Below are 22,704 nucleotides of genomic sequence, written 5' to 3'. Positions count from 1 at the left end.
ACTACTACATTTTGAGAAGCTGAAAGTGAGAACAAGAAAATCTTCACATATTTAGAAAGATGAAAGCTTGAGTGATGACATTTTTGTCTTTGTTACTTTAACACCAGGAAGATACTCTTAGTTACTTAGAAATCTTAAATTGTCATCAACTTGCATTTATAATCTACCTAAAATCATATTTTCAGGTAAGTAAAGAAGGCATTATTATACCCATTTTGGAGATGAGAACCCAATCACTGAGAAGGCAACAGACATAACGAAATAGGGTGCATGAGAGAGATCAGGCACTTAACTAAATGTCACCTTTGCAAGGCCAGCACAAGACATGACCCTCCCCATTTGCAGATGTACATAAGAAAAATGCAATATGGTTTATTGCAAAAACCCTGAGCAACAACTTCCACAAATACTAGACCTTGTAAGGCTGCCCCACAAAAAGTCTCAGTGTGCTTATCCCTTTTACATCTCTCCACTTTCGGTTTATGCTTCCCCTTTGATGAATTCTCTGGGCTGTTTGTGGCTCTTCACTCATCAGTGTATGCACACATACATTTCCCCGGACTCCTCCTCTCTACTGCTTCCTCCCCCCTCCAGCAGCACAGCTCACCTTCATCCCTGCTCTAGGCTCCATTCCCTTCTCTCTCCTCATAGAGCAGAACTTCTCTCTTCAACTGATCACATATGGAAAGCAAACACAGTTGGTTTTGTTGAACTTACTGAATCATGTTTGGTTTCTTATCTTTAATTTTTAGAACAAGTGGGTGGAATAATCTTTCTTTCTCCAAAGCTGCCTTTTCTTTTATAGATCTTGATGGTGTGTGTGTGCATGTGTGCGCGTACACACACCCGTGTGCATATGGACACTGTACTAGCATAAGGGGGGGCCCACCAGAAATGGACTGCCTATCACCCGGGTGTGCTAATTCTCCCTCCTCCTAACATTCCAGGCGTTCACACATCTTTTCCTACCACACTTAGGCTAGTTAAGGAATAAACAGCAAGGTGGGGGTACTTCTGAAATTGCCCAAGCAAGGAGAGGAGAGAGGTAGCCTCTGACTTGGTCTGACATAAGTAAATGGCCAGACACTCACCACTGAACTATGGACCACTGTAAAAATCATGCATGTTTAGCGTGGCTCCATTCCACCTCTCAAGGTTTCCTCTAGTTCAGGGACTATCCTGTGAAGGGACAGGCACCATCATAAACGTGTTGTTCCCCCTTCTCTGACCCCCAACTTGGACTAAGCCCAGGTCTGGATGGGCCCCGGGCAAGAAACAGAAGAGAAAGTAGAAACCTATTCATTTACTGAGTTTTTCTGTCCATGGCTTAAAGGCAGAAATATATATTAATGCTGGGTGACATTCTTACCAACATGCTGCATCTTTAAGATGCAGGGTTTCAAGCTGTAGGAACCTTAGGGGCTGTTGGAATTCTGACAGCAAATGAAATGGGAGTGACTAACCAAAAACTGTTCTGATTATTACCAAATGAGATCACACACACACTGGGGAATTTTGAAGTAACTCTTAAAATTAAAGAAAGAGAGAAAGAAAGGAACTATTATAATCTGGAATCCTGTGGCCTTGTCCTTTGCGTTCAGGGAATAGGCCATTTGTTTAAAAAAATATATATATTGGGGTACCTGGGTGGTTCAGTGGGTTAAGCCTCTGCCTTTGGCCCAGGTCATGATCTCAGGGTCCTGGAATCGAGCCCCACATCGGGCTTTCTGCTCAGCACGGTGCCTGCTTTCTCCTCTCTCTCTGCCTGCCTCTCTGCCTACTTGTGATCTCTTTCTCTCTCTGTGTCAAATAAATAAATAAAATCTTTAAAAAAATATATATATATGTATATATGACACAGCATTAAAAATATTTTTAAAAATATATTAATGCTTCCTAAGGCCCTGGAAGTAAAAGGGGAGTACAGTGGACTTCAATTGCCCTTGCATGTGTAAAACTGATGATAAAATATCCTTAAAACACAGTAAATCTACCACTTGTTTTATAGACAGAATAGGTAATTTATTAAAAATGCAAATATCTGAGGTTCATGGAGAACACAATATTCTTAGCCTAGTTCTGTAAGCATAAAAAGGCACTTAAATAACTATGAACATATTAAATATCATCGAAGACTTAGAATACTATATTGAGAAAGTAGTATAGCTGAGCTCATCCTCACTTTATTTAAAATAAAGAAATGAAGTCTGTCCGACTGTGATGAACCCCATTCTGGACCCTCTGACCACACCCCGAGTCCCCAGATCCCATCTCCCTTCTGTGGTGGGAGGGTGCTTACCACTGACCCTGAGAAAACACAGGGCCGGTGATTAGTTTGCTTCCCCCGGCCTTTGTAATAGTCACTTAAGGGAATCCCATTTTCTGGACTTATCCAAAAACCCAGACCATCCTACCATCTCCAAAATCAACAACAACCCAATGCTGGGTTAGACATCTAAGCAGAGGAAACAATAGAACTGTAGGCTGCAATTTATGCCTAGACTCATTAAAAATAAAGACACATTTTTGGGGCGCCGGGTGGCTCAGTGGGTTAGAGCCTCTGCTTTCAGCTCAGGTCATGATCCCGGGGTCCTGGGATCGGGCCCCACATCGGGCTCTCTGTTCGGCAGGGAGCCTGCCTCCCCCCTCTCTGTGCCTGCCTCTCTGCCTACTTGTGATCTCGGTCTGTCAAATAAATAAATAAAATCTTTGGAAAAAAAAAAAGAATAAAGACACATTTTAAAACCATCACATTATAAAATAAATGTATATAACAATTCCATCTTAACATCTTAAAATGTATTTTATCTCTGGGGCACCTGGGTGGCTCAGTCGGTTAAGTATCTGCCTTTGGCTGGCTCAGGTCATGATCTCAGGGTCCTGGGATCAAGCCCCGAGTTGGGCTCCCCACTTAATGAGGATTCTGCTTCTCCCTCTCTCTTGTGCTCTCTCATGTGCTCACGGACATTCTGTCAATAAATTAAATAAATAAATACATACATACATATATACATAAATAAATTCCTTAAAAATGTACTTGATCTTTGAAACACATACTAAGGAATACAGAGGTCTACTTAACCTTTCTTTAACTTATAAAAAGCATAATTTTATAAAAAGGAAAAAGAATTTTATAAAAAGTAGAAAATATTTACTTTTATAAAAAGTACTTTCTTCTTTTCCAATTGCTTTTTGATTGAGGACAACTAAATATTCCAAAATCAAAAATGTTTTAGATTTGAATATATCAGAAACCCATTGTTTTTCTACACCCTCTTGAATATCAGAGGTTTCTTCTTAATGCTCTTTTGACTTTTGTTGTACAGAAAGGATAGAAGGAAACAGAAGGAGAAGGGAAAGAAGAACGGACAGCACAGATGGAGGTCCCAGCAGCTTCTCTAGTGGACAAAAAGGGAGAGAGGTGTCTGTTCATGGCATAACCTGCACTTCAAGTCATGGTCGACAGCACACATTCAAATCAATGGCCCCAAGTGCCTTTAGAAAATTAAGGGTTTCTGGATTAGAATGCAGAATGGCACCTTCATGAGTCATCTCTCTTCCCAATTGCTTTCTCACATCAGTGAAGGACATCCAGTGTACCCCATACTAGGCATTTTTGATTCTTCCCCAATCTTCACAAGCCCCAGCCCCCCAGTCACCATGTTCTGTCAATTACTCAATCTTAGGAAGACTCTGTTCGTTGTTTCTCACAGAACTATCCCCAAAGCTGCCCAGCTGGCTTCCCTGTCCCCAGTCTACTCTATGCTACTGAAACACATCGGATCCTAGCTGACCATTACCTGGAACAAACCCGAGGCCATTCAAAATCTCGTCCAAGGTCTCTCCAGCTCTGCCTTTAGATACAATTATTCTCCAACCTGTATCAAATGATTCACCACTTACCACATATTTACTTTATGCAACTGTAAATGAGGTAAATGTTGCTTGCTCTCCCTCTGAGATTATCGTTTTGCCTTTGTCAACCTGTAAAATTTACCCTGCAAAACTCAGTTGAAATATTACTTGCTGTAGGAAAACTTCATAAACTCCCCCTGGGCTCTGAGCTCTTTGCTCCTTTCTGGGCCTCCATTAAAACCACAGCAGTGTTTCATAGCATTTATTTATTTGTCTGTGTCTGCTGACAAAAGCACTGCTCCTATTTTTTCCGAACTCCCCAATACTATCATAATGTCCTCAGAGTCCATACGAGAGCCTGAGAGACAGGGAATTATAGATGATTCGTGCAGGTGGGAAGGGATGAATGCTGAGTTGGTGGATAGATAAATGAGCAAATAAATGGACTGTTCTGGATGGCAAGGAAGCTATTTCCTCCCTACACTCATGTATCATTTTTTAAAAATGAGCTTGATTTAAGTTTTTGCTTAGTTATTGTAACTAAGTACTTCAAAATTTAGGTCAGGACACAACCATCCATTCCTGTCTCTTTCATAATCCACTTGGATTGTCCTACCCTAAAAACAAAAGGACTACAATTTTCCTTCCCTTACTATTGACAACCTTGTTTTGACGGCCTCCTATTTTGTTTCAGAGATGTGAAGTACATGGTAATGGAATCTTTTCCAACAAACAAGGGTCCACTGCTGGCAACAGAATATAAAAAGAATGATTTAGGACTTTTTTTTTTTTTAAAGATTTTATTTATTTGACAGAGATCACAAGCAGGCAGAGAGGCAGGGAGAGAGAGAGAGGAAAGGAAGTAGGCTCCCCACTGAGCAGAAAGCCCCATGCGGGACTCGATGCAGGGCTCCAATCCCAAGACCCCGAGATCATGACCTGAGCCAAAGGCAGAGGCTTTAACCCACTGAGCCACCCAGGCGCCCCTGATTTAGGACTTTTAAAACATCTCTTTCCTGAGGCATTACTGCATTGGTAGGAGAAATGCGTAAGATGAAGAGGCAAAGAACAAAGAGGGCCCAGTGATGGCAATTGGAAAAAAGAACCCGTCAGAGAAAGTAATGACATCATGAGGATTCTTTGTTCTTCCAGCAACATTCACTGATGACAGATTGTATCACTTTCCTTTAAACTTGCAAGAGTCCAGCAAATGAATCTAGTCAAGAAAACACTGACCCAGCTGAGCGTCCAATTCTTGGTTTCAGCTCAGGTTGTGATCCCAGAATCGTGAGACCATGAAATTGTGAGATCATGAGACTGAGCCCAGCGTTGCTCTCTGTGCTATGCATGGAGTCTGGTTTCCCTCTCCCTCCCCTTTCTCCCCATCTGCGTACTCTCTCCCTAATGCAAATAAATAAATCTAAAAAAAAGGAAGAAAAAAAAAAAAGAATGGCTCAGCCTCTCTGTATAGGGACTGTCACATAAGGCAAGCCTTATAGACAGTACCAGTGGTGTTTCTTTTTTATTTCTGTTGAGGGATATGAGAATGTGTACTAGTGCAAAATATCTTGAAAATGTTTAATTTGAAACTTGGCAGTGAAAGAATTACAGATGAATAATTTATACCACAAAAAGAATAAAAACATAAAATGAAGTGTACAACAGAACCTTGCTATAAGTAAATACGTAAAAACTTACACCATACATGAGAAATGGGGCTGTAATAATGGACCTCAGTCACAAACAGTATTGAAGGCTCCATGCCTCCTATCTCCCCACCTGTGGCACTGATCTACAAGAAATGCCATACTATGGGCCCAGACTCACACCAGCCAACCCTCCTGTCCGAGGTGGCTTTTTTCAGTCCTGTGTCAGAAAGGAAACTACAAAGGAGTTGTCAGAAAAGGGTCCAAAACCCCTTTGTTGAGCTGCTGAGCCCATCCTACGTAGTCACCAAAAAAAAAAAGCCACCTAAAAAATCTGGAGGAAAGACTCTGATTTGGGCAAGATCAGCTGTGGCAGGAAGTGGCCCAAGCTCAGTGGAAAAAACACTAGTTATGGAGTCAAAAGAGAAAACGGAACGGAAATTCATCAAAGGCCTGAGACACCTGAAATTACCGAACCGATTTCATTGAATTAAAACACCCTCTGCAGCAGCTACTTAAACTTCTGTTTTACAGGTAAGAAAGATTATGAGATTCCACCAAAGATCAGGAAACCAGCAAATGGTCAGAACTTAGGTCTACGTGCCAGCTGCCAAGCTGGTGGTGTTTCTGGGCCTTCCTCCACATTCTGAGACCTGGCTCTGGGCCCCTGCCACTCAGTGGCTGTGTGACTCCGAGAGGAGGTACTGTGACCCTTCCAAGCCTCAGTTTACCCATTTTTTTAAAACAAATACAACAATGCTGGCCTACTTCACAGGATGGCTGCGAGAATCAACCAATAATGTTATGTGAAGGACTTATTTTAGCTGCAAAAGTGTCACATCAATGCAAGAAGTTACTACTGATACTTATACTTTTTTTAATTTTATTTTTATTTCTCTGATACATTTTTTTCAGAGACAATTATTTTTAGAGTTCCAAATGAGTTGGTAAAATTCCAGTTTCCAGCAGTGGTGGGAGCAATTGCTATACTGATACTCAACATTATTTTTTTTTAGATTAAAAAAAAAATTAGTAATCTCTACACCCAACATGGGACTTAAACTCATGACCCTGAGATCAAGAGTCACATGCTCCACTGACTGAGCCAATCAGGCACCCCTTCTCAACATATTTTGGACCAAATTCTTTATTCCACCATTTCCTGCTTGAAAAACTTTAATTTCACTGTTTTGCTGAAGAGGATTTTTGTTTGTATTCTGTAAAAATTCATACCCCACTGATTATAGAGTTCATGAGAAAAATAGGATTATAGGCTACCTTTAACTTTTTCAGAAATAACTCTATTTCCCAAATCAAGAATTAACTGGGGTAGATCTGGAAGAGAACCACCCAAACCTAAAAAACAGGATTCTTAACACCTGTAAGAACCTAGATACTTAATATGTAGAGCCTCAGGCTGGAGAGCGGATCTCAACTTCAGGGTGGCAAAAATAATTTCCTGGGTAGCATGTCAAAAGTCCAGATTAGTGGATCTGGACTCTAGTGATTCCAATTCCATAGCTCCAGGTGGAGCTCAAGAATCTACACCATTACCTTGCATCCTGGGTGTGAACTTCTCTCCAAACTTTGGGAAACTCTGGCTAGAAGATCAGAAGTAATTTGCAAAGTTTAACTGGTCTACACTGAAGTATCTGACCAAAGGCAGTAATTTTAATGATAACAAAGTTTATGACTATGATAAGGGCAACATTTATTGACTTTACTAAGCATTATTTCATTTAATCCTAGTAAATACTATTATCTCCATTTTTAAAGAAACTGAGGCTTAAGTAGGTCAAGGACATACAGCTGGTTAGCAGGGAAACTAGGGTTTGAACTCAGGTGGCCCTAGTACAAAGCCCACCTATTTTATACCACAGAGCTTCTCGACCGCTCCGAAATGTTGGCATTCGTGGCTAGCAACTACATCAGTGCCAGTTTCCTAGGAAAGAACCATCTGTGAGTGTTCTTTCCTCTCCAACCCACCTGAGCCCCCTCCCCACTCCAACTCCAGCTTTACTACTAGCATTCTAAGTGAAGGCAACATGCCAAATTGCCATTTTGTCCCTGGACTGGCAGAAACATAGATAACTTTCAGTTTATACAGCAACATGTGGCAATTTGTAGCTATGCCCTTCTGCCAGTTAAACCTGAAGTATTCCTTCTGATTGTCATGGCAATGATGTATCACAATAACATGTCACCAAGCCAAGTGAAAAGTGATTTCCAACCTTGGATGCTCTTTGATCTTAATTATTATAGGGAAGCTTAAAATGAGAAAAACCAGGAAAAAAAACAAGATACACTGGCATCTTAAACATCTTAACCAGCTAAAATTTCCCCCTAAAAATATGAACACTAGGGGAACCTGGGTGGTTCAGTCATTAAGCATCTGCCTTCAGCTCAGGGTATGATCCCAGGATCCTGGGATCAAGCCCCGTATAGGGTTCCCTGCTCAGCAGGAAACCTGCTTCTCCCTCTCCCACTCCCCCTGCTTGTGTTCCCTCTCTCGCTGTGTCTCTCTCTGTCAAATAAATGAATAAAAAAATCTTAAAAAGAATAAAAAAATCTTAAAAAAAATACGAACACTACTTTTCTGCATTTTCTGACTGCTGTAAGGTCTTATTATGCCTTTGTCATCCACAAATTAAAACAAAGCACCAAATAAGAGTAAACATTAAAACCCTGACAGATACACTATAATACTGGCTCATATCATTTAAGTATTACATGTATTTTAGAAAGCTTAAAATGGGGTGCCTGGGTGGCTCAGTGGGTTAAGCCTCTGCCTTTGGCTCAGGTCATGGTCTCAGGGTCCTGGGATCAAGTCCCGCATCGGGCTCTCTGCTCAGCAGCGAGCCTGTTTCCCCCTCTCTCTCTGCCTGCCTCTCTGCCTACTTGTGATCTCTGTCTGTCAAATAAATAAATAAAATCTTAAAAAGAAAAAAAAACCAAAACAAACAAACAAAACCCACTTTGTTGGCAAAAAAAAAAAAAGAAAGCAAGCTTAAAATGCATAGCATTAATGATACTTTGTATTATTAATGATTATTAATTACTGATCATAACAAATTGATTATATTGTAATTATGATATATTAACATCATTTATACCTGATTACATATTGTTCTTATGGTAACACTATAAAAACTAGGCTTCTGCTCAGACATATAGGTATGTAATTCTGTCCCTCTCTTCCCCCTCTTTTTTTTTTTAATTTTTAAAAGATTTTTACTTATTTATTTGAGAGAGAGAGAGAAAGAGACCACGAGCAGAGGGAGAGGCAGAGGGAGAAGCAGATTCCCGCTGAGCACAGAGCATGACAGGGCTCAATTCCAGGACCCTGAGATCATGACCTGAGCCAAAATCAAGAGCCGGCTGCTTAACTGACTGAGCCACCCAGGCTACCCCTCCCCTTGTCTTTTTTTAATGGGAAAATCCTATTTGATGATATTTCACTAGAGAAAAAACTGTTCTAGAAATGAACCACTTTAAAGTTCAAGGATGACATATCACATGTACATTACACTACTTTTTAGATTTAAGATTTTTAGAAAATAATTTATAAGTGGCCTTTTAAGTTTATAAAGTTGAGTAGCCTGTCAAATATTAAGAACCCATTCAGAAATACTTTGAAACGACCACTGCAAAAGATATACCTATTAACGTACTGACAAACATGAATCTTTTTTAGGGCAAGTGGAAACTTCTTTTAAAAGACAGAAAACGTTGACTTGATTGTTAAAATAAAAAGCTACTGTAGGGGTGCCAGGGTGGCTCAGTCGGTAGTCGGTTAGGTGCCCAACTCTTTTTTTTTTTTAAATATTTTCCTAATTTTTTGAAAGAACGAGAGAGCACAATTAGGAGGAACAGTAGAAGGAAAGGGAGAAGCAGGATCTCCTCCAAGCAGAGAGCCTACCACAGGGCACAATCCCAGGACCCCAGGATCATGACCTGAGCTGAAGGCAGATGTTTAACCATCTGAGCCAACCAGGCGCCCCAAGTGCCCAATTCTTGATTTCCACTCAGTCATGATCCCAGGGTCATGGGATCAAGCCTCACACCAGGGTCCCAGCTCAGTGCAGAGTCTGCTTGAGATTCTCTCTCTCTCTGCCCCTCCCCTGGCTCACGTTCTTGCTCTCTGAACAATAAAATCTTTTTTAGAGAAAGCTTTCACATTTTGGCTCATGACCTGAATTTTATGACTTAATAATGTTTCTTTTTTTTTTTTTTTTAAGATTTTTTGTATTTATTTACTTAAGAGCACATGCATTGCATGCATGAGCTAGAGGTTGGGGGAGGCACGGAGAGCAGAAGGAAAGGAAGAATCAGACACCCCTCACTGAGCAAGGAGCCTCTCAATGCCAGGGGCTCAGTGCCAGGATCCTGAGATCATGACCTGAGCAGAAAGTAGACCCTTAACAGACTGAGCCACCCAGGCACCCCTGACTTAATATTTCTGCAAGAGATCTTTTTCTCTTTAGTTGTTCTCCTATAAAAGGAAAACTAAACAAACAGAAAATACCTTGGGAGAAACTAAACATAAGCTAGCACAAGGATGACTAACAGAAAGCATATTAACTCTCTTTACAACATCCCCTGTGGGGTGCTGCTGAGCAAATACGCACCCCAGGATTATTAATACTTCAGGGATATACCGATGGTATAGCAGATGTCCTTTTAACAAAATGTTAACTTTGTTAGAAAAATATTTTTTAAAGCACAAATGGGATCATATTTTCAAATGATCTTTCCAACTGTAATTGCAATTTCTGTGACTCAAGTTTCTAGAGATTCTCTGTCAGAGAAAATTGAGAACCCAGTGGGGTATGGAAACGTATATTCTCTGTAATGTAAAAATTGTCGATCGTTCAACAAATGAAGGTAGGATAATTGGATGTCCATATGCCAAAAAAGAAAAAAAAAAAAAGAACTTAGACCTTTATCTCACATTATACACAAAAATTAACCAAGAATGGAGCATTTCCCATTTAAGAAACAAAACAAATGAGCAAAGGAAAAAAAAAATAGAGAGAGGTAAATCAAAAAACACAATCTCAATATAGAGAACAAACTGATGGTTACCAGAGGGAAGGTGGATGGGGGAAATAGGTAAAAGGGACTAAGAGGAGACTTACCACGATGAGCGATAAGAAATGTATAGAATTGCTGAATCATTATATTGCACACCTGAAACTAATATAACACTGTAGGTTAACTATACTGGAATTAAAATAAAAAACACAATTAAAAAGGGAACATATTCCTAAGTATGAGAGCTAAAACTAACATTTCCAGAAGATAGGAGAAAATCTTGATGATTTTTGTCAATACAGAGATTTTTACTCTTCAAAAGACCCAATCAAGAAAATAAAAAGACAACCCAAAGATTGTGAGAAAACAACTGCAAGTCATATAACTGGTAGAGGACTTGTAACTAGAATGTATAAAGAAATCCTACTGCTCAATAAAACTAAAAATGCAGTGCAAGTATGAGGAGTTTGCCAAATAAGATAAATGAATAGCTAATAAACAAGATGATCAACAGCATTAGTCATTAGGGAAATGCTAATTAAAATCAAAGTGAGATACCACTACACACCACTTGAAGGACTAGAATCTAGAATAGTGACCATACCAAGTCCTGGCAAGGACGCAGAGAAACTGGCAGCCTAATATACTGCTGGTGGGAATCTATAATGGGACAACTGTTTTAGAAAACAGTGTGGCAGGGGCGCCTGGGTGGCTCAGTTGGTTAACTGACTGCCTTCAGCTCAGGTCATGATCCTGGAGTCCTGGGATCAAGTCCCACATCGGGCTCCCAGCTCTGTGGGGAGTCTAATTCTCCCTCTGACCTTCTCCCCTCTCATGCTCTCTCTCTCACTTTCTTGCTCTCTCAAATAAATAAATTTTTAAAAAACCAAAAACCAAAAACAACAGTGTGGCAGTTCCTCAAATGGTGAGACACAGAATCACATATGACCCAGAAATTTACCTCCTAGTTATCTACCCAAGAGAATGGAAACATATGTTCACATAAGACTTGTACATAAATATTCATAGCAGCATTATTCATAACAGCCCCAGAGTGGGAACAACTCAAATGTCTAACAACTGATGAATGGATAAACATAATGTGGGATATCCATACAACTGATTATTACTCAGCCTTAGAAAAGAAATTAAGTGAGGAATGCCTGGGTGGCTCAGTTGGTTAAGCATGTGATTTCCACTCATGTCATGATCCCAGGTTCCTGGGGTCAAGCCCCAAGTCAGTCTCCCTGCTCAGCAGGGAGTCTGCTCCTCCCTCTCACTCTACTCCTGCCCCTACTGGTGTGGGCCCTCTCTCTTTCAGATAAATAAATAAAATCTTAAAGAAAGAAAGAAAGAAAGAAAGAAAGAAAGAAAGAAAGGGCTAATATACCCTACAACACGAATCAATTTTGAAAACAAAATGCTAGGTGAAAGAAGCCAAACACAAGGGACCACATATTATATGATTCTATTTCAATGACATATCCAGAAAAGTATAACCTACAGACACAAAATAGATCAGGTGCCAGGGATGCAACAGGGAGTGACCACAAATGGATGTGAGGTCGCCTTCAGGAGTGATAGACAGTGGGGATGGCTACACAACTCCATAAATTTACTACAAATCACTGAATTGCTCACTTAAAAAAAAATGAGACAGAATGCAGATCAGTTGTTGCCTAGGTCTTTACAGGAGCAGGGACATGGGGGAACTTTCTGGCATAATGGAAGTATTCCATAACTTGACCATAGCAGGGGCTGCACATCTCTATAAATTTCCTAAAATCCTCAAAATGTATACTCACGATTGGTGAGTTTCATGTTATGCAAATCATACCTCAATAAAAGTTGTAAAAAGCTTTGGGCAGACTTTCTAGGGTCACTACATTTTCTCCTATAAATGCGACGTCCAAAATTTCTGGCTCCAGGGATGGTTCTGTGAAATAGCCGTGAATCATTTCCAACCTCCAGAATTGTCGAAGTCTCCCAAATAGCTTTTTGAGGAACCCAAAGATTCATTTGTAGTCAAAATTATGTAATGTATCTCTATCTCTGATTAAATCACACCAAAAACAGCATTTTGGAGCTATCATTAAGTGTTAAGTACCCATCAGCCTCATAAAACTCTACAATTTGTAACTCACATTGAAAACAGGCCTGACTTTAGCCCCTATGGGATTGCTCCAGTACTGAAGTTGGAGAAAGTTTTATTTTTGTGATACTGTACCTTTTGATGCCACAAAATATCCTCCTTTTTGTGAGTCGGGAAGAAAAACACAAGTTGCGGTTCTCGGGTGGGGGGTCACCACAGTGAGTGGTGGGCAAGCTAAAATCAGCACTGGCAGAGCCTAGAGGACACCATAAGTGGTGGTTCAGGGCCAGGCGAAAACCAAAGTGGTAATGACAATTTGTATTCTATAACATCTCCCAGTCAAGCAGTCAAATCGCTTTACCTTTTAAGACTGGGTTGTACAATGGCTTCCAACAATTTTGAAGCTACAAGTTTCTGAGGAAGAAAATGATAAAATCCTAAAAACACTGGAGTGTACAAATAAACTGAGGTTCAGAAAAGGAAAGGGATTTCCCACCAGGAGCCAGCATGTTAGTGGAAGGGCTAGGATAATAACCTGAATTCAGCTCTGGTCCATTGATTTCATGGCTTGTTTGATTACTGATTCCAACACACGAGTAGCCTCCCAATTGCCCCATCACCTTTGACTTCTCTCTCCCCCAAAATATTCAAATGCTAATTAAAAATATACACCGCGAAATCATTTTGAAGTATAACTCTCCTCTTCATGGTTTCAGTACAGACCTCATCACGTCTGGACTAGACTATTGAGGAATGCTCTCTCCCAGGATATCCCAATCCTCTCTATGTAGTGGGTCCCCTTCTGCCATCCTGAGTGAACACCTCTCTGGCTTTCTCCTGCCTGCAGGGTAAAGTCCAAGCTCCAAGCAAGGCCCTTCTAAACTACGCACAGACCTATCTTTCGGATCTTATCTCCCACTTCTCCACCCAACCACCCTGCACAAAAGTTAGGTGAGCAACGTGCAGTTCCCTTAGCTGCCATAGATTAACATCTTTGTGGACACTTACTACAGGCAAAGCTCAGCGCTGAGTTCTCCACCCGCACGGCCTCATTTTATCTTCACAACAACCCCCATGTGATAGGTAGGTACTCTAGCTACTCCCAGTTTACAGGGAGGAAAGTAAGGCTTGGAAACTCCTTTGGTTGACTCTCTCCCTATGTCTACAGTCCCTCCTCCTCCCCCCACGCTCTTCCAGTTGGCCTGGAAGGCCCTGCCACTCCTCCTCAACCGCTGCCCTCTGCATCTCCCATCCTGATCTTCTTCAAGTCCCCACACACTCGTCATTCCCCAATTAAGCAATTCTTTACCCAGGGTTAGTAATTCGGTCTTTGATGCTCTCATGGTACTTTGTACAATCCTCACTGGAAACACCACACTACAGTATAATTATTTATACACATTCCAATCTACCAGTTAGAATGTGAGTCTGTAGGAACAAGAACAGCTTTTTTTCTTCAATTCTTTCTTTTCCTTATATCTGGCATCTGTATCAGGTAGGTAGATACTGAATGATAAGATACATTAGGCTTTATAATGTGTTGTTTCATTCACTCCTTTTCCTTCTTTCCTTATATATTCTATTCCCATCCCCACATGTTACAGCCTTATTACCTGAGCTCTCTCTGGTATTAAATTCCTAATAGCTTTGCCGCTATCACCTTTCTTTCCAATTTTTTTCTTTACCAATGGTGGATTAACTTCCCTAAAACACAGTTCTGAGCTTAGTTCTTCCCTATTCAAAAATATCCCTGACTCCACGGTAATTACCAAGTAATGTATAGATTCTTTACTCTAAATTCAAAGTGTGTCCAGAAAACCCAAAGACTCCACTCCAAAACTGCTAGAACTCACACAGGAATTCAGTAAAGTGTCAGGATATAAAACCAATGCACAGAAATCAGTTGCATTTCTATACACCAATAAGACAGAAGAAAGAAAAATCAAGGAGTCGATCTCATTTACAATTGTACCCCAAACCATAAGATATTTAGGAATAAATCTAACCAAACAAGCAAAGACTCTGTACTCAGAAAACTATAAAATATTCATGAAAGAAACTGAGGAAGACACAAAGAAATGGAAAAATGTTCCATGCTCATGGATTGGAAGAACAAATATTGTGGAAATGTCTATGCTATCTAAAGCAATCTACACATTTAATTCAATCCCTATGAAAATGCCATTAACCTTTTTCAAAGAAATGAAACAAATAATCTTAAAATTTATATGGAACCAGAAAAGATCCCGAATAGCCAGAGGAATGTTGAAAAAGAAAACCAAACCGGCAGCATTACCATTCCAGACTTCAATCTGTATTACAAAGCTGTAATCATCAAGACGGCATGGTACTGGCACAAGAACAGACACATAGATCAACAGAAGAGAACATAGAGCCCAGAAATGGACACTCAGCTCTATGGTCAACTACTCTTCAACAAAGCAAGAATGAATGTCCAATGGAAAAAAGACCGTCTCTTCAACAAGTGGTATTGGGAAAATAGGGCAGCCAATGCAGAAGAATGAAACTGGACCATTTCCTTACACCACACACAAAAATAGACTCAAAATGGATGAGATAGGAACCCATCAAAATCCTTGAGAAGAACACAGGCAGCAACCTTTTCGACCTCAGCTGCAGTAACTTCTTCCTAGAAACATCACCAAAGGCAAGGGAAGCAAGGGCAAAAATGAACTATTGGGACTTCATCTAGATCAAAAGCTTTTACAAAGCAAAGGAAACAGTCAACAAAACCAAAAGGCAACTGACAAAATGGGAGAAGATTTATTTGCAAATGACATATCAGATAAAGGGTTAGTATCCAAAATCTATAAAGAACCTATCAAACTCAACACCCAAAGAACAAATAATCCAATCAAGAAATGGGGAGAAGACATGAACATTTCTCCAAAGACATCCAAATGGCCAAGAGACACATGAAAATGTACTCAACATCACTCGGCATCAGGGAAATCCAAATCAAAACCACAGTGAGATACCACCTGACACCAGTCAGAATGGCTAAAATTAGCAAGTCAGGAAATGGGAGATGTTGGTAAGGATGTGGAGAAAGGGGAACCCTCCTACACTGTTGACGGGAATGCAAGCTGTTGCAGCCACTCTGGAAAACAGTATGGACGTTCCTCAAAAAGTTGAAAATAGAGCTACCCTACGACCCAGCAATTACTCTACTGGGTATTTACCCTAAAAATACAAATGTAGTGATCTGAAGGGGCACACGCACCCCTATGTTTATAGAAGCAATGTCCACAACAGCCAAACTATGGAAAGAGCCTAGATGTCCATCAACAGAAGAATGGATAAAGAAGATGTGGTGTATATATACACAGTGGAAAACAAAACGTTGCCATTTGCAACAAGAGGATTAATTAGAGGGTATTATGCTAAACAAAATAAGTCAATCAGAGAAAGACAATTATCATATGCTTTCACTGATCTGAGGAATTTGATAAACAAGACAGAGGATCATATGGGAAGGGAAGGAAAAATGAAACAAGATGAAACCAGAGAGGGAGACAAACCATAAGAGACTCTTAATCCCAGGAAATAAACCGAGAGTTGCTGGAGGGGAAGAGAGTGGGAGGGATGGGGTGGCTGGATGGTGAACACTGCGGGGGGGGCGGGGGGGCGGGTATATGCTATGGTGAGTGCTATGAATTGTGTAAGACTGATGAATCACAAACCAGTACCCCTGAAACAAATATATGTTAACAAAAAATGAAAATTCAAGAGTGTCCATGATCTGGCCTTAATGATTTCATCTTAACTTGGTTCATTCCCCTACACCAAACCAAACTATGTTATTTCCTGTTCTCTCAAATCACATAAAATCTCTGTATATCTGACCACTGAAAATTATATGTAGACATCTCCCCTTCTTTAATCAGATTCTTTCCTTGATTTGATACATGGGTAAAAACTATAACTCTTCTGAAACCCCACAGCATATGGTTTTACCTCTTTTGTGGGATTTAATCTATTCTGCATAGTTCTAATATGGTTTAGACACATCTTAGCTCGTTAATGATGTCCTTGACATCCTTATAGAGCTACATCTAATTTGAGTGCCTTATATGTGGTAGGCGCTCAACAAATTGGCTTTGGTGCAACACTAAATGAACACTTAAATTTTAGGTCATGCTGGAACCTAACTCTCGTGCTTAAAAAAAAAAAATTAATGTAAAGTCAAACTAACTGTTTAAAGATCTTCACAATCCTCCCTAAGACTATAACAGAGTCAAAAAAACACTTTTGGAAAAATCTGATCTCAGTTGGCCTATGTTTCAAAAAGTCAGGTCAATCTAAGATGGAAAATCATCTAAATCGATAGTAATCATCACACAGTGACAACCAGTGTTAAACACTGGGCAAAGTGCTTAATGGGCCTAAATCTCCTGGTCCCTACAAACATCCAAGGCAAGATGAAGCTATCCCACATTCTACTCTTGAGAAGACTGAGGCCAGAAGAAACTCAGCAATTCACTCAATGGTAGGCATCTTTGGAATGACAGAGCCAGGATTCCAACGAAACTAAAAAAATAAAATAAAATAAAAATCTACTATAAGACTAAAGCTCCTTCTCAAGCAGTTACAATGGGTTTTCATCATTTAAAAGAGCTCTGGGGCACCTGGTGTCTCAGTAAGTGTCTGACTCTGGATTCTAGCTCAGGTCATGATCTCAGGGTCAGAGGATTGAGCCCCAAGTGGGGCTCCATGCTCAGCTTGGAGTCTGCTTGAGATTCTCTCTCCCCCTCCGCTCCTCCACCAACTGGTATGTGGATGTGCACACCTGCATGCTCTTGTTGTCTAAAAAAATAAATACAATCTTTAAAAATAAATAAACAGGGGCACCTGGGTGGCTCAGTTGGTTAAGTGTCTACCTTCAGCTCAGGTCATGATCCCAGGGTCCTGGGATTGAGTCCCACATCGAGCTCCTTGCTCAGTAGGGAGCCTGCTTCTCCCTCTGTCTCTGCCACTCCGGCTACTTGTGCTCTCTCTCTTAAGTAAACAAATAAAATCTTTAAAAATAATGAAACAAATAAATATAATATAAACATATAATATAAATATAAAAACATAAATAAAATAAAAGAACTTCATCTGTGGCCTATTTCAACACTACCACAAATTTCTGAACCTATATGGCATGACTAGGGACGGGGTCCCTTTCCTAGTGACCTAATTCAGCCAATGGGGCTATTCTGTGACTTGGTGGGAAAACCAGCCAAGAATACTCTAAATTCATGTGCCTATCTCTTTATCAGGGAGCACTGTCCACAGTATAAATACTAAATCGCATTTTTAAACTTAAACAATTGTGGAATCCTTCAACTGATCATTATTCTTACAAAGAAACTTACCACTAGGTGGCAGAAGTATAAAGTTAACAAGGTGATTTTTCTAGTGTTTCATAAAGGAAGGGTATCCAGGCATTTTCCCACCCTTTTTCCAAAGTAATATAAAATAGGTTCTAAATTTTAAAATTATTCTCCCAAACTGCATTATAATATTTATTTTAAATGTGATTATATATATAGATTTCAACCTTTTTTATATTCAACACTAACCATAACTTCAACTAGCTTTAAACATAGAAGTAGAACCATACTATCAATGAATTAAGTAAAAAATAATACACTGTACATTAAGATATATTGATACTGAAATTTAAATTTGTGTTATGCTATGTAAGATGGACGAAAACTGTTTTTTATTTTATCTTTTTTAAAGATTTTATTTATTTATTTGACAGAGAGAGACACAGTGAGAGAGGGAACACAAGCAGGGGGAAGTGGGAGAGGGAGAAGCAGGCTTCCTGCTGAGTGAAGAGCCTGACATAGGACTCAATCCCAGGACCCCGGGGATCATGACATCAGTGAAAGGCTGACACTTAACAACTGAGCCACCCAGGCACCCAAAAAACTGCTTTTTAAATCATAAAGGTTGGAGTTCTTGCATTTTGTAATTTGTTTTTCTGTTTGTTTCATTATGCTTGTATTTTGTTTCTAAATGTCAACAGAGAAGGTTTCATATTCTATTTTACTGTATCATATATATATTTTACTTCTCTGCAAGTAACACTGAAGATTACCAATATGTAAAATGCAAATTGGGCAAAACCATCATTATATTTTTCTTTATTACATTTACTTTAAAAGCACAAGAGGAAGCCTGATATGCTTGATAAGAATTTTGAAGAAATAAACGTAACTTCAAAAAGTGATAAACATCTTGAAGCAAATTTGTAAAATTATCTATATACACGTGTGCACTCCTGATGACCTGTGCCCTGTTTTCTATCTTTGGTGATCCCCTGTGGGTACAAATTAAATTATATATGATTAAATTATATATAACTATATATAATTAAGTTATACTTTACAAATATATGGGTAAAACTATGTAATGATCAAAATAATTCTGAAAAGTTAGAAACTATCTCTTGCATATGTTCATTTAATATGTACTCAGGAAGAAAATATTTTAATGATGATTTTTTACTGATTTTATTAAGCAGAAAATAAAATCTCCATGTTTCATATAAAGACCCTCTAGACCTATTCAAAACTCTTATTTTGGACCTGGGGGCTGGGGTGGGGGGTCGTTCTAAACCATCTGTGGGTCAGGCTGGGTGTTTGGTAGAAGAAATGCTTCATCTTATCATCCAGGGAAGGAGTGAAGCCCAGCCTGGTTCAGGCTTTGGCCAACTACATACAGCATAGCTAACAGAATTGGAACTCCTTCCCAAAGCTGACAATGAGGCCAGTGTCCTTACAACTGTTAGATAAGGCTTCTTTGGAAATACGCAAGTGAGCAAATGGTCATCAATATACAAGACCTCTAGAAGACATGCTGGCCCTGAGGTCTTCGTACAAACTTACATCCACAAAAAGTGAGGCAGCCTTACTCTTTTGGCTGCCCAGGGATACATCAGGATAATTTAGATCTCCTGAGAGTCATCTGCAACAGGATTTCTACTTTCAAATTCTCTCTGCAAAGCAAAGGTCAAAGCAGACAGTACACAGGCTATCCTGGCTTCCATGTTTGCAAAAGCTGCTGTGTAATCATTCATCTACATGCATTAAAATAAAACCGAGGTCCTCTCCAGGGATCAGTGGGAAGAAAGAGTTGCTAGGGGATTATTTTCCATGGCAAGTACCAATTTATACCTGTAAAATAGTCTAGAAATGTACATGAAGAATAATTTGCAATATATACACATGAATGCATTTCCTCATCTTTCAGCTCTGTAATGTACTGAATGCATTTAGAAATAAGTGAAAATTACACAGTAAGGTAAAGTTGTCTGGATGCTTGACAGGATATGAAAAGAACATTGCTCCTGGAGCCTTGACAGTTATTAGTTGATCTGATTCATGAGATGCTTATGTTCTACTCTAAAAATAAGTACAATAACCATCATAAAAATTTCTTTGAACCATCGTCACTCAGAGGTTGACAAGTATCAAACTGCATGTTTCAAATTCATTCCTAGAAAATAAAAGATTTAGAACATATAATGGTTTCTTAACACAAGGAATCTCATTTATATGTAGTCTGTTGGAAGGATACAGAAACAATTTAAAATACAGAGAAGAAAGCTATGGGTAATTTAATTAAAAAACAAAAGTTTCAAAAAAAATTTTTGAGAGCCCCTATTAGCTGCATAGAGTGGAAGAGAGGTCTCTATCAACTCCACCCCCACCCCAATCCAGCACGTGGTGGGTCCTCTATAAATACCTTTTGAATGAATGGTGTGGCAAGTGCCATCTCAAGGGATCTGGTATACTAGCAATTCATTTCAAAAGAGATAAAGACAGAGATGACAGAAACTTGACCGGAATAATCGTGAGGGCAGTCCAATTAGCACGGGGCTGCCTGCCTCTCAAGCAGGTGAAGGAAAGAGGATAAATGCCAGGGGACGGGGACACAGACAACACACACACACACACACACACACACACACACCCCAGTGTAAGGGCAACCTCCAGGAGAGATGAAAGATTAGAGCTGTGACAGGCAACCCCTCCGCAGCAGGTTACCTACGGGACGTCCCTGCTCTGTCTTACCTCCTCTCTCCTTTCTTCTGCACCCGACGCCAGGTGTGGGCTCAGCTGAGGGTGGCTGCCCGCACTGTCCTCATGGCCTTTGTCACATGCGGCTTGCACAGAATCCCGGGAGGTCACAGGCCCCTCTGCCCTTTCTTCACTGTCCACGGAACTGAGGGACAGCGCGCTGAGGCTGTTGGGACACGCGGCATTTCCCGCGCCTGGGCTGTGGGGGCTAGGGGGCTTGGGCGTGGTAGGCCTTGGAGGGATGAGCGGCTGCTCGGGTTCGAACGTAAACTGGCCACCAGCTTGGCGTTCCTTGGAGTCCTGGGCAACCGGACTCGGCGAGGCGCTGCCGATGCAAGGACCGGCACTCTCTGCTGCCCAGGAGCCTGGGGCTTCCAGAGAAAAGACGGCCGTGTCCACGTCCACCCGGGGGCTCGGGGCCCCGGGCAAGCCGCAGCCGGAGCCGGCGTGCGCGCCTGCGCACCTCCTCCACTCGCGCTCGGCGCTGGTGGACACGCGGCGGGAGTAAGCGTCGTGCAGCCGGCTGTGCACCTGCAGCCTCTGGCTCGCCTCGCCCGGCGAGGGCGCCCCCCTGCTGGGGCTCTCTCTCCTCCAGGCCGCGTCCGTGGCGCTGCTCACAAACCTCAGGACGCGGTCAAAGTCCTTGGCCCGCAGTGGGCTCTTCCAGCGCTTCGTCCTCCTCTCGGAGCCACCGAACTTCTCCGAGTCGGCCGATGAACTGCTTAGCGTCCGTCGGGGCGCCGGCTTCTCCTGCGCCCCCTTGAGGTCCATGAGATTTGAAGTGGACTTCCGCTTGAAGGAGCTCTTCTTCAGAAAGTTCAAGTTATCCGTGCTCTTGCTTTTCCTGTAGATGATGCTGTTGTTCTCGGAGTCTTTCACGAGGATCTCACACACGGTGGGCTCCTGGGTGCCGGGGGCCAGCGGCCGGACGTGGTTCTGGGACCCTGGATGCTTGTCGCCATCCAGGAGGCTGATGCGGCCCAGGCCATAGGCACGGCGGATGCTTCGGGACCGATGGGTGCTCCTCTGGAAGGCATCGTCGGCCTCCTCGGGGTCGGAGCAGTCCGACACGCCCCCTGGCCCTGCCTTCGGGGCGTCACTTGCTGGTCCCGAGTTGGGGCACCTGCTGGTTTGCGTTCCGATTGCAGCACCGTTTGGGATGGGTTTCCCCGGGTCACGTTCTGGAGGGTCTTCCTTTGCCACATCTGACCCCTCTCGGTTCTGAATTCCTTGAAGGACGGAGGACTTCAATTTTTTGAAAGATCCCATTTTCCGAAAGGAGGCAAGGGCATTCCAGGTAGAGGAATTTCCCATCAAGACCATGGAGCGGGGCCTCTCCGGGTTGGTGCCAGTCCTCTTCCTGCTCACGGAGAAGAGGCGCATGAGCTTAGCGGGGCTGAGTCTGGCCTCCTGGGCTTCCGCCTCCCCGCAGTAGCTACTGCTGCATCCTCCATTCTGACATGCCGGGTAAGTCACCATTTTGGGGTCTTTGGGATCAGAGACAGAAGATGGGATTGCAGCAAGTCGCCCGTGGCCATTCTGAGTTGTTGTCATGTTCTCGGGACTGTGAGCCCGTGGCCACAGGGCAGCAGGGTTCAAACCCACCTGCACATCCGTGTCCACAGGCCCCAGATGCAGACCTTCATCTCCCAGGCTGCTGCCAGCCTGGCTTTCACACCTGCTGTGCACATCAGGCTCCTCACTTGTGATCACTGCCTGCAACAGAAAATAAAAAACAGGGATTTACTTATTTTCCCCCACAGCAGAACCTCTAGGAACAGCGGCTTATTTGGTTTAAGAATTACGAATACAAAAGAAGCATGCCTCGTGACAGGGCTGATCAGTTCAAAACTATTTTAAAATAAAAATTTACCTTTCCTAATTCATTTCACAATGAATTAAAGGGAAGAATGCAAATATACATGCCTTAAATAAAAGATAATTATGGGGTGTGCATTCAGTGTAAAGGTAAATTCTCGAA

At 41.4% G+C, this 22,704-nt stretch overlaps 1 protein-coding gene across 2 annotated transcripts in view; it reads right to left on the bottom strand.

Annotated features, from left to right (window-relative positions):
• Positions 1 to 22,425, bottom strand: part of SPATA13 (spermatogenesis associated 13) — an 84,924-nt gene extending 62,499 nt beyond the window's left edge. Inside the window, exon 1 of one of the 2 annotated variants that reach the window (XM_080798393.1) lies at positions 20,718 to 22,425. In XM_080798393.1, the coding sequence (XP_080654519.1) occupies positions 20,718 to 22,277 (1,560 nt within the window). In that variant the 5' untranslated portion in view covers positions 22,278 to 22,425. The remainder of the gene's footprint in view (positions 1 to 20,717) is intronic. The other variant, XM_080798392.1, reaches the window with a different exon arrangement.
• Positions 22,426 to 22,704: the final 279 nt, after the last annotated feature.

The sequence above is a fragment of the Martes martes genome (assembly GCF_963455335.1).
Source record: "Martes martes genome assembly, chromosome: 3".
Taxonomy (NCBI): domain Eukaryota; kingdom Metazoa; phylum Chordata; class Mammalia; order Carnivora; family Mustelidae; genus Martes; species Martes martes.
Note: the sequence above shows the minus strand (reverse complement) of the source record. Positions and strands in the feature narration are given on the sequence as shown.